Source organism: Dama dama, chromosome 13 (genome assembly GCF_033118175.1).
Source record: "Dama dama isolate Ldn47 chromosome 13, ASM3311817v1, whole genome shotgun sequence".
In the NCBI taxonomy this organism is placed as follows: Eukaryota; Metazoa; Chordata; class Mammalia; order Artiodactyla; family Cervidae; genus Dama; species Dama dama.
Genome location: NC_083693.1, coordinates 32,745,360 through 32,759,058, shown reverse-complemented (window position 1 = coordinate 32,759,058; position 13,699 = coordinate 32,745,360). Strand labels below are relative to the sequence as shown.

The 13,699-nt window shown below is 38.3% G+C and overlaps 1 protein-coding gene across 1 annotated transcript in view; it reads left to right on the top strand.

Moving 5' to 3' along the window:
* ADAMTSL3 (ADAMTS like 3) overlaps positions 1-13,699 on the top strand; it is a 371,458-nt gene that overhangs the window by 117,864 nt on the left and 239,895 nt on the right. The window contains exon 3 of the mRNA XM_061158827.1: positions 1,984-2,111. Within this exon, the coding sequence (XP_061014810.1) occupies positions 1,984-2,111 (128 nt within the window). The remainder of the gene's footprint in view (positions 1-1,983; positions 2,112-13,699) is intronic.

Sequence of the window (13,699 nt, the reverse complement as noted above, 5' to 3'; positions counted from 1 at the left end):
TCGGAGGCAAATTCTTTACCTCTGAGCCACCTAGGAAGCCTGGATATTCACATACTTATCCCGTTATCTATAGGTGAGATAGAAAATGCTGTGTGTGTTTCCATTTTCATGTAATTAAATCTGTTAGTCTTTTCCTTTAGGAATTCTACCTTGGTTGATATATCTAGGACAATTTTTGTTACATCAAGTCTGTGTGACTTTTAGTCTATAACTTTTTTACTATTTTACACTTTCCACATTTAAAATATTGATTTCTGGAATATATCTGAATTAATTTTGGTGTATCTTGTGAAGAAGTTATCTATGGTTTTCTTTTAAACCATTCATCACACTGGCTTGTGGTTCTACACTATGTCCTTATACTTGGGTCTGTTTCTGGGCTTCTTAAGAAAACGTAATAGATATGAATGCTTACTGCTATGCCAGTTCTATACTCTTTTAATTGAGGCAATTTCCTTCTAATTTCCCATCTTTTACAGTTTTTTCTTGGCTCTTGTAGACATTTACTCCACTGGTTGAACTTTAGAATCATTTGTTAAGGTCCAGAAAACCCCCTTTTGGGATTTTGACTGGAGTTGTTATGAATTTATAGATGAATTTGGAGAGAATTAACGTTTTGCAGTACTGAGTCCAGCTATTTAGGACTATGGTATGTTTCTCCATTTCTTTGCATCTGCTTTAGTCCTCTGTAAAGTTTTGTAGTTTTATTTAAGTAATACACATCACTTCTATTCATTTCTATGTGTATGTGTGCTCAGTCGCTCAGCTGTATCTGACTCTTTGCCACCCCATGTGCTGTAGCCCACCTGGTGCCCGTGTCCATGGGATTTCCCAGGCAAGAATACTGGAGTGGGTTGCCATTTCCTTCTACAGGGTAACTTCCTGACCAAGGGATTGAACCCATGTCTCTTACATTCCCTGCACTGGCAGATGGATTGTTTACCATTGAGCCTATATCCATCTATATATTTAAAATTTTTTAAACTCTCCCAGTTCTCTTTTCTCTAACGTATCTTGATATAAGGGCTTCCCTGGTGGTTCAGATAGTAAAGAATCTGCCTGAAATGTAGAAGACCTGGGTTCGATCCCTGGGGCAGAGAGATCCCCTAGAGGAGGAAATGGCAACTCATTCCAGTATTCTTGCCTGGAGAATCCCATGGACAGAGGAGCCTGGTGGGCTACAGTCCATGGGGTTGTAAAGAGTCAGACATGACTGAGCAACTAACACACACAGACACACACATACATACACACACACACACACACTATATTGATATAAATTAATGGTAGCAAGTCCAGAAAACAAATTAAACCAACTGTATTCATAATTGAACTTTCTCTATTTTCTTGGACCCTGAAGCTTTATCTATTTTGCCTTCTTGGGGTAGAACCTCTCTCAGGAGGTGAGAATGCCTTAGGTACAAGCTAGGACCCTGCTATGAAGTTATAAAACAAATTAATAATAATAAATATTATTTTTAATATTTAGCCAATGTATTTAAATGTTGAAATGATAAAATATCACATTTAAAACTGAGCTGGGAAGCCATCTGGATAAAACCCTCATAAGTGGAAAGGTACTCATGTGCTTCTAGTTTCCATATAAAACTATCTTATGTGTGGGACTCCCTTGGTGGCCCAGTGGCCAAGACTCTGTGCTCCCAACGCAGTGAGCCCCGGTTCAATCCCTGGTCAGGGAACTAGATCCTGCCTGCCACAACTAAGAGTCCACATGCCCCAGTGAAGATCGAAGATCCCGTGTACCAGCAGTTAAGACCCAGTGCAGCCAAATAAATAAATAAATATTTTTTTAAAAAAAACCCAGCTTTCGTGTGTGTTTGATGTAACCACTCTGAAGCAAAGCACTTTCAGGCAACTTTAGTGTTTGTGAACAGCTTAGACTCAGACTCTGGAAAAACTAGGAAAGCCTTTGGGATATCTCTAGCATTTTGTCTATAATTTACTGTGCTTTCCACTTTCCAGACCTCAAGAAACACTCGTTCAGATGAAGAGAAAGATAGCAACTGGGATGCTTGGGGAGACTGGAGTGACTGCTCGAGGACTTGTGGGGGAGGAGCCTCATATTCTCTGCGGAGATGTTTGACTGGCAGGTAGGTGGCAGCTTTATCTACTCTTCTCCGTGGGACATCAGCGCCTTTGGATGGGTGGCATTGGGAAGACAACTTGGCTTCATGGCTTTAGGAAGTACTGTGGTGGTGGTATAACATCTACAATGTCTAAATATTTGGTGGCTTCCCTGGTGGCTCAGATGGTAAAGAATCTGCCTGCAATGCAGGAGACCTGGGTTTGATCCCTGGTCAGGAAGATGCACTGAAATAGGAAATGGCAACCCGCTCCAGTATTCCTGCCTGAAGAATTCCATGGACAGAGGAGCCTGGTGGGCTACCATCTGTGGGGTCCCAAAGAGTTGGAAGTGACTGACACTTTCACTTTCAGATAGGAAAAGAGTGGGGTTTATTTGTGTTTGTCTTTTACTTTTTACAAGTGGTGTGTACCTCCCCAATCACCAACTAAATATAAAAGCCAAACCCCATATATTAGAGCATTTTATATTTCCTTGGCATCATCCCTCATGCCTTGCCCCCGTAAAAAATATATCCTGTGATAAATGCCAAGGCAATAATTAGGGAAAACAGAGGGGATACGACTACTTAATCTCAAAATTTTGATCAAGGTTCCATTTGAATCACTGGTATAAATGGTCTTTATTCAAATCAAGGATCGGTTAAACACCATAAATTCCACTTATCCACTGGCAAAAGAGATAAAGGCAAAATTAAAAAATAAAAATGGTATGTACTTGTATTTGTTAAAAAAGAATTAGAGGAATATATTAAGAACCATGAATGGGCATTTTCATCTTGTTGTCATACAACCAAAATGCTTCCATGCTTATTACTTTATTTAACAAGTGCTTTGATTTTGCCTAGAATATGATTTTTTCCAAGTGGTCTATCTCAGTGTGAATTTGTGTCTTCTCTCTCCTAACTGTGGTTGGCTGCTACTGGAAGGGCTTCAAGTTAGGAAGGGCAACTCTTCAGCCTTTTCTGCCTTCTCTGTACTTACTCAGAAAAAGAGATTTTGGCAAGAGGAGAGGAGGAGGAGTAGAGTGCTGCCATGACGTGTGTGTGTGTGTGTGCTCAGCTGCTTGGTCGTGTCTGACTCTTTGTGACCCCATGGACTGTAGCCTGCCAAGCTCCTCTGTCCATGGGATTTCCCAGGCAAGAACTGGAATGGGTTGCCATTCCCTTCAGGGCTTCTTCTCAGCCCAATTATTAACCCTCATCTCTTGCATTGGCAGAAAGATTTCTTTACCACTGAGTCACATGGGAAGTCCCTGCCATTAATTTAGGGAGCAGGTATTGATGCTATCTGGTTAGGAGTATTTAAAGCTACTTTTTATCTATTGTGAGCACTTTGATGGATTTCTCTGAGACGTTATCTCCTCCTTCCCCACCACCTAATCCCTTGGGATCCTTTGCATGCAGTTCACTTGAGATGTGGTATTCGCAATCCTCCAACTTGGTAATGCTGCTCTTTCCTATTCTAGGACACCTAGGCATGTCCCTACCGCTCCCTATTTATGTATACTCACCCCCTCAGCAGCTGTCTTGGTATGTTTGTTCCTAACACAACTCACACTGACTGTCTTGCATGCAGCCCGCATCTGGTTCATTGGAAACCCTCCTGTGAACTTTGCTAAAGAAACTCCCCAGTTCTAGGAGCCAATACAGCAACACTTTCTCTGCTTACATGGTCCACTGCAGCTGAGCTCTCAGCCCTTATGTATCTCAAGTGTGAATTAGATACCAACCAACTGCAAGAGCCACCTATTGAACTCTTCAGCTGGCATTCCCCAAACTTCTTCCTCTTGACTGGGGGCTAGCAGATTGAAGCCCTTGTCTCTTGTCTTTCTGTTACAGCAGACTGAGGCTTAGGCTCGCAGCATAGATTTCTCAAAAAAATCTTCAGAAATCCTTATATACCCAAGTCTCCAGCTCCAAGATGTTTTTTATACCTTGGTGTGGGCAAGGAGTTTAACAATTGTGAATTAAACTAACACAGAGGGACTTCCCTGGTGGTCTAGTGGTTGAGTTCACCTTGCAATGTGGGGGATGTAGGTTCAATCCCTGGTTGGGGAACTGAGATCCCACATGCCATGGAGCAACTAAGTCTGTGTGCCACAACTATTGGCTCTCTCTCCAGAAACCCAGTTCCACAACTACAGAGTCTGTCCATTGCAACAAAAGATCCCACATGGCGCAATGAAGATCCTGCAGGCCGCAACTAAGACCCAACACAGCCAAATGAATAAGTGAAAAAAATAAACTAGCACAGAACTTGCCCTCATGGTTCTTATAGTCTAGAGGAACAAACAATAGACAAGTATGTAATCAAATTATATGAAATTAACATTTTGTCAAGGGGGTAAATAATGCCAACACAGGGAAGGCCTCTGTACTGACAGTCTCTTTTTGAGACTTGACTGCTTAGAGGAGGTGGATTATATGAGGATGGAGGGTAATGGGCCATAAAATCCAGATACTGGAGCCAGCATATGTAAAGTTTCTGGAGCAGGAAATGAAAAGAGGCTTTTATTCCTAAAAGGGAAATAGGGAAAAAGCAGAAAGGGCCAATGTTGAAGAAGGAGGTAGATTAGTAGACTGTGGAAAAGAATCTCAGATTTTTGGATTTCAAATACTAGGAAACTGTCCAAAAAGAAAAAGCATATTTGGAACTGATATAGGTTGTCAATATTTTATTTGGTCAAATAAAGGCAAAAATAAAAACAAATCAAAAATGCAACTATGGTCCACTATCACAGGCTTTTCAAGAAAGAATTACAATCAGAATTTTTGCATTTAAGCATTAAAAAGTAGACATAATCTTAGATTAAAAGACTTGCCTTTAAATTGAATTCATATAGGTTTATAAAAATCTACTTTTTTGTCCTTATTTGTCTCACTTCACTTTGGACCATGCTTTGGATGTAATAAAACTATCACAGATATCAGCAGTCTAATGATGGGTAATTTAGAACCAGAAGTGAAAGTTGCTCAGTTGTGTCCAACTCTTTGCAACCCTATGGACTATACAGTCCATGAAACTCTCCAGGCCAGAATACTGGCGTGGGTAGCCTTTCCCTTCTCTGGGGGATCTTTCCAACCCAGGGATCAAACCAAGGTCTCTGGCATTGCAGGCAGATTCTTAGCCAGCTGAGCCACCAGGGGAGCCCAGGAACCAGAAATTGAGAAGTAAAAAGTATTCATGGACTTAGAACTTGAGACTGCCAGATCTCTGAAGGCAGTGATATGCAGAAAATGACTTTATCTGAGTCATATTTTTTATCCAGGCATTTACCAGTTTTTAAGCAGTAAGAGGCAGAGAAGTCAAGCAGAAAGCAGCTTCTAAGAGGCTGAGAAACTGACCAGATTTATTGGCAGTTTCATAGTTCTAGGACATAAAAATTGGAATTCAAAGCTATGGTAAACACCTCAGGTGATAGTTTGTATCCTTGAAAGGCTATTCCCTAGGAGAAAGGGCAATCTAATCCTAAATAGACTAGATATTATGAAGACTGAAACCCAGTCTTAATTAATTCAACCCTAACTTGAATAATGAAATTTGTTGCTGTTTCAACTGCCTCCAGGAAGCTTAAAAAAACACCCTAGAGGAAGATGACACCAACAAGAGAGTATACAAATTTTTATAGATTATGCCAATAATTCAATAAAACATTACCAGTCTTATCAGGGGACAAGAACAAGAGGAAAATCAGATGATAGAAATAGGTAATAGAGTTAGAAATAGGTACTAGGACCTGTGTATCAAAAAAACAAAACAAAACCCTTGTAATAAGTATTTACAAAAATAGATGGCAGGATATAGGATTTCACCAAAGAACTGGAATCCATAAAATGAAATTGTATGGGAATTTGAGAATAGAAGCAAATGATAACTAAAATCATGAACTAAACAGATGGCCATAATAGCAGATTAGAAACAGCAGAAGAAAGTATAGATTTGTAGAAATATCCAGGCTAAATTACACAGGGAAAATGAACAAAAAATAGAATAAGGATGAAAAGGTATGGATATAAGATGAAAAGGTGTAAACCATGTATAATTGGAGTCCTAAAAGGAAAAGTGAGATAGACAACAGGGTATAAGCACTGTTTGAAGAGATGTATGTGTGTGTGTGTGTGTGTGTGTGTGTGTGTGTGTGTGTGTGTGCGCGCGTGTGCGCGCGAGCGCATGCATGCATGTGGGCACATGCTCATTCAGTCTTGTCTGACTCATTGTGACCCCATGACTCTGGACTGTAGGCTTCTCTGTCTGTGGGATTTTCCAGGCAAGAATACTGGAGTGAGTTGCCATTTCCTCCTCCAGGGGATCTTCCTGACCCTGGGATCGAACCTGTGTCTCCTGCAAGCTTCTCTTTTGTGTAAGTGAATAGTATATTCGTGTACCATCCTTTAATTCAGTCTTATTCATATGTATATTGAAATTTCTGGCTTGTGTATAGCCTCTATGAATTTTTAGCTATGATGTAGAGATGTTAACCTATTAATATGCTTTGTTGGTTATTTCACAAGGCAGTTATAAGAGGGAGAGAGTTCAATATATGTGCTTGGATGACCTTCTCTACTTAAAATCTTTCATTCTTTTTTTTATTTTGCTGAACTTTACCTCTGGTAATTTCAAAATTATATATGTGTGTGTGTGTGTATATATATATATACATATATATATATATATACATTGGATTGTAGCCCACCAGGCTCCTCTGTCCATAAGATTTTTCAGACAAGTATACTTGAGTGAGGTGCCATTTCATTCTCCAGGGGATCTTCCTGACCCAGAGATTGAACCCAAGTCTCCTGTGTCTCCTGCATTGCAGGCAGATTCTTTACTTACTGAGTCACCATTCTGTTTTTATATTTCTGATGATTAAATTTAAGATGTTTGAAAATCATACTTTAATAATTACTTTATCAATGCCAATAATAAAATACTAGTCTCTTTTTATTTGTAAGTCAATGCATGTTCTATGCTTTCCTTCTTCATTTCCACTCAGTGGGATTTTGTTATTATAACTTGGGATCTTATACTCAATTTCTTGGCAGCATTTATCCCCTTTTTATCTTTTCTTTCATAATCATATTTCAAACCATCACTGAAACTTAACTGAGTTTGTATACATATATTATTTCAATGTTCATTGTCAGTACTTTCAGTTCTTCTTTCTGAATCATCACTTTGTTGGCAGGGATATGTTTTGAGCTGTGCTTCTGGAATTTTAATGCACATATGAATCACCTAGGGATCTTGTTAAAATATAAACTTTGATTCAGTAGGTCTGGAGTGGGGCCCAGGAGTTTTCATTTCTAATGAATTCCCAGGTGATGTCAATGCTGCTTGTCTGTGGACCACACTTCAAGCAGTAAGACTTTATAGCTTTCTTAATTTCAGGAAAAAGTTGTGGGTCTTGTACTTTATGAATCCTTCTATATCTGAAAATGTTTTTCTCTTGACTTCACACATAAACAGTGAATGGCTTATTTGGGTATGAAATTCCTGAGACACAAATTTTTCCTCTCAAGCCTCAGAAGTTTTTCCTCCACAAAGTTTGGCATACAATGTTGCTCATAGACCTCTCAGGCTGGCTCTTTTTTTATTTTTTGGCTCTTTTTGGTAGTTTACTATTTGTTCTGCCTGGCTGCCTATGGAAGGCTTTATTTTTTCTCTCAAGAGTTTTACAATGTTGTTTCTATATATCAGTCTCTTATTTTTTCTTGGCACATGGTGGCCATTTTTATTGTACAGATTTAGATCCTTTTTCATTATAGGAAAAGTTTTCTTCTATTATATCATTTACTGTTGGTTCTTGCCTTTTTGTTTTGTCCTCTTTTTCATGAATGCTAGTTATTTCTGTTCATCTACTTTTACTCCAGCCACTTTCATCTATTTATTTTCCTGTGTGTTTGAGAATGATTTTCAAGATCCTTGCCACTTGAATTTTTTTTCTAATTTATTTTCTAATGATGTTTGAAAATACTGCTATGGTGTATTTGTTACCTTACATTCTTTCCTTCATTTTAAACATGGTCCTTCTTTGTGTATCTACTGTCTTAACCATCTGCATCTTGTCATGTATTCTTTTGTGTCTTTTTTAGTGTGATATCTGGCTAATTCTTACTTATTCTTCATGGTCATCTTCATTTAGGAAATCTATCTTGACATCTGAGTCTAACTTTGATGTTTCTCTCTTATGCTTCTCATTATTGGCAGGTAAGACTCCTTTTAGGGAAGGGACATTGACTTTACCACTCTAAGGTCTAACATCTAACATGTGATTAGAACTCAAACATTGTTACTTGAATGGGTAAATAAGTAAATGTGTGCTCACCTATCACTTCACACCTTTTGTCAGTGCTCTTCTTTCTGCCTGAAGCATCCTTTTTTCTCCTTTTGGTTGTTAACACATAGTTGACTTTGGAAACTCCTTTGAATCTCCATTTCTTCCTTAAAGCATTTGTTGGCAGTTTCTACCATTTTCTAGGTTATATGCAGTACTTCTGTGCTTCTATAGGATCTTGTGAATACGGTTTTATCAGAGTGTTTATTTTATTGTGTTTTAAAATTTTTTTTAAATAATTGAAACAAAATTTTAGGTGGTATACATGTATTTTTCCTCTCTGTGCTGTGCCCCACATTACCACTGGCATGTAGTGGAAATTTAGTATATTTTATTCCATTAATAAATAGATGAATGAATTATTAAATCCCGGACTGATTTTAAAAAGCCTTCTTGATTATAGTATGGCTCTAAGGGATAGGTAAGAATGGGTAATTTTGTGAATAATATTGAAAACTATGTTAGAGATTATACAATTTTAACAAAAAGATATTTTTGTTTTAATTTTTATTTATAATTTTTAAAAAGTTGTATATGTATGTATTATTCAGATATTAGACTTACAGTTTTTCTCTCTTTGTCCATTTGCCCTACTTTCTGGGAGATTTACCTGAACTTACATTCCAGTTCTCTAGGTAGCTTCATTTTTCCTCTTTCTCTTTTTTTTTTCCTGAGATATTTTTTGTTCCTTAATTTATTATTTTTTAAAGCAATCTGTCCCTGGTTTTCAGATGCAGTATCTTCTCTTTTGTCTCTGAGCATATAGATAGAGTTGGGGGGGGGGGGTTGGTTTTCTTTCCCTTGCATTGTCTCAATTCTTTTTGAATTACTGTTTTCTGTCTTGTTTATGTCATGATATTTCATGATAAAGACTTTTCTAAGATTTCTGGTGATCGTTGTTGGTTGTTGTTCATATTTAAGGAAAAGAGGTGTGAGCTTAATTTTAAGAAGATGTGGCTGGTCTATCTCATTGCCTGATGATGTTGTTTAGGTATTTTTATTTGTGCTGCTCTGATTTCTCAGTCAAGGATCCCCTGATTTCAATATTCTAGGAGACAAGAGGTCCAACCAGTCCATCCTAAAGGAGATCAGTCCTGCGTGTTCATTGGAAGGACTGATGGTAAAGCTGAAACTCCAATACTTTGGCCACCTCATGCAAAGAGTTGACTCATTGAAAAGACCCTGATGCTAGGAGGGATTGGGGGCAGGAGGAGAAGGGGCAACAGCGGATGAGATGGCTGGGTGGCATCACCGACTCGATGGACATGAGTTTGAGTAAACTCCAGGAGTTGGTGATGGACAGGGAGGCCTGGTGTGCTGGAATTCATGGGGTCACAAAGAGTCAGACATGACTGAGCGACTGAACTGAACTGAGGAGACAAGTGGGGCATAAAGCTGGGCCCAGGTTGATTTATAGATTCATTTCACTCAAAATTCTTGCAAAGTTTTATTTTTGTAAATTAAATAAGATTATTCTAAAATTTATATCAAAAGGTATAAGGCACAGAATACCTAAAACAATTTTGAAAAAAAAATATAGAGTAAAAAGAATCAGTCCACCTGATGTAAGACTTACATAGCCAAAACTGTAGTATCAGTACCTAGATCAATGGGAGAAAATATTTACAAACCATGTATCTGATAAAGGACCAGGATTTATATTAAGAACAAAACAGTCAACAATTAAAAAAAATAAAGAATCCAATTAGAAAATGAACAAAAGAGCTGAGCAGATATTTCACTAAAGAGGATACACACATGGTAAATAGGTACATTAAAATGGGCTTAATATCTCTAGCTGTTGCTGCTGCTGCTGCTCCTGCTAAGTTGCTTCAGTTGTGTCCGACTCTGTGTGACCCCACAGACAGCAGCCCACCAGGCTCCACCATCCCTGGGATTCTCCAGGCAAGAATACTGGAGTGGGTTGCCATTTCCTTCTCCAATGCAGGAAAGTGAAAAGTGAAAGTGAAATCGCCCAGTCGTGTCCGACTCTTAGCGACCCCATGGATTGCAGCCTACCAGGCTCCTCCGTCCATGGGATTTTCCAGGCAAGAACACTGGAGTGGGTTGCCATGTCCTTCTCCACTCTAGCTGTTAGGGAAATGCAAATTAAAGTCTCAATCCGACATTATTACATATGTATCAGAATAGCTTTTTTAAAAAAATAAAAAAATTGACAAAATGAAATGCTGGTAAGAATTCAGATAAACTGAATCACTCCTATACTGGGAATGAGAATGTAAAACAGTATGGCCACAGGCAGTTTCTTAAAAAATTAAACATGTAATTACTGTGTAACCCAGCAGTTGTATACCTAGCCATTTATCCCAGAGAAATGAAGACTTGTTTTCACATGGAAACCTGAATGTTTTTAGCAGCTTTACTCATAATATCAAAAAAAAAGAAAAGAAAAGGAAACAACCCATATGCCCTTCAGTGGGTGAATAGGTAAACAAACTATAATATATCAATACCTTGGAATACTACACAGCAATAAAAAGAAATGAATCACTGATAGATGCAATGACCTGGATGACCATATAGTTATGTATTGTTTTTCACACATCATGAATATTTACCATTTCAAAGTCCCAAGGCTATGAGTATTTTGATAACTAAGAATATACTATACCAACTCAATCTGGAAGGTAAAAAATGTAATCCTGACTTTCTTAGCAACAAAAATTTCAGAAAGTACAAAAATGGCAACAGGCCTCTAGATAAAGATATTGGCAGAATTATGATTAAAACACTGCAGTATTAACTAAAATGCACAAACAGAATAATGTTTAGATAGTCTGAACTTGTCTAAAGACTGATGGGTACAGAACCCTTCTCTCTGTATGTTCTTCCCTGCTCCTGCTTCCCCACCACCCAATGAACTTACTTTTCTTGGAGAGTTTACTCAAGTTTAACAATTCCACTCCCCAAATACAACCAGTCCTATGAATTAACAGAAAAAATACTTAAAAGGTATTACTTTAACTCTACTTTCAACATAGGTTGTATACTTTTATACATCTAGAAAACCTAGATGTTTCAAATAAGGACTTGTTTGTCCACTGTATACACAGTAGTATTGAATAAACTACACACATGTAACAATGGTTATATTTGAAAGTGTCTTCTATGAAGGAATATTCTAGCCTAGAACCCTTCATTTCTCCCAATTCCTCCTATTTGCCATCCATCCAACAGTGGGCGGAGTACACTCACATGTTTCACTTAGATGTGATTTACAATTTGCTTTTCAGAAGACAGCCTTTCAATGAATTATATCACAAAGTATACAAAACATATTAATTTATTAACTCCACTTTAATCATACATTGGGCTTCCCTTGTGGCTCAGCTGGTAAAGAACCTGCCTACAGTGCGGGAGACCTGGGTTCGATCCCTGGGTTGGGAAGATCCCCTGGAGAAGGGAAATGCTACCCACTCCAGTATTCTGGCCTGGAGAATTCCATGGACAGTCTGACTCCACACAGAGTCGGACATGGCTGAGCAACTTTCACTTCACTTTATCATACACTGGCAACCTCTTTAATATCTACAGACTAGCTGTTGTAAAATTGGGACCCATCTGTCCAGTACATACATAATATATACAGTAAAGGTAAATGAGATACATGTAGCACATAGAACAATGGATAATTTGAAAGGTTTCTAGTACACACTAGCAAAACATCTTTGCAATCTTCCCTCCTACCTTCTTCAACCCAATGGATAAGCACAGAGTGTACTGTTTAGACAGGAGGTTTAACAAAGGTTTACAAAGACAGTGTTTCCCATCAGTTTTTAAAAGCTATTTATAAGAAGCATTATTCTACTACTTCTACTTTTAAACACATTAAGCACTTCTAAATAGCTAAAAGACTAGATATTGTCTTTTATTAGATACTTGTAAAAGTAGACTAGATACTTGTCCATTATGTACACAGCACTGCTAAATAAACTTTCACCCATCTAAGTCTTGAACAAGACAAGAAATAGTAATTATTTGGGGGCTTCTCCAGTAGTTCATCAGGTAAGGAATCCACCTGCAATGCAGGAGACATAGGAGATGTGGGTTTGATCCCTGGGTCAGGAAGATCCTCTGGAGGAGAAAGTGGCAACCCACTCCAGTTTTCTTGCCTGAAAAATCCTATGGACAGAGGAGCCTGTTGGGCTATAGTCCAAAGAGTCACAAAGAGTCGGACATGACTGAGCATGAGCACAAGAGAAGACACATAACAGTGCTTATCATCTAGGGTATCTTCTAAATATGACCAGTTTGGCTTGAACAATTCACTCCCTCACTCCCTCTCTCCACCACCAATCAAGTGGACAAGTACAGGCATGTGTAATGCTTAGAGGCGACTGAACAAATTCACATCCAAAAGTCATTTACAGAAGACAAGCTGGCCTATGAACTTCCACACAATGTGTACAAAATGTGCTAATTTTATTTAAAATGTGCTAATTTTTTTTACTGACTACTTTGTCAGTCACTGGCAACCTCATTCACCCCCATCTTTCAACCAGTGCACAAATACAATGCAGTGTTCAAAGAGGTGGTTTGGCCACCCCCCTCAAACAACAATATTTCACAGGAATTTTAATAAAAAGATGTTTACAAAAGCAGAGACTTTGTTATTGTTTAGTCACTCAGTAGTGTCCGACTCTTTGTGACCCCATGGACTGCAGCATGCCAGGCTTCCCTGTCCTTCACAGAACACCTCCTGGAGTTTGCTCAAACTCATGTCCATTCAGTCCGTGATGCCATCCAACCATCTCATCCTCTGTCATCCCCTTCTCCTCCTGCCTTCAATCTGGAAACTAGATGTTGCAAAATTAGGACTCATTTATCCATTATATACACCACCAAACAAAATGCATATAACATACAGAAAATGGTTTGGTCTGAATATGTCCAGGTACGGACACACTAGCATATTACCTTTTGCAGTTCTTTCTCTCCCACCTCCAAACTACAGAACAAATACAAACAACAATATACTTGCTCTTGGAGGTGGTTTAACATTCAACACTCCCAAAGACAATAGTTCCTATGAATTTGAGCAAAAAGATATTTACAAATGATATTTTATGACTTCTACATTAAACTTATGTCAGGCACTTCTAAACATCTAGAGGGACTAGATGTTTCAAATAAGGACTTCATTTGTCCACTATATACAGAGCAGTCTTGAATAAACTGCACACATGAAACAGTTATAATCTGAAAATGTCTTCAAAATACAGGCATTCTAGCCTAAGA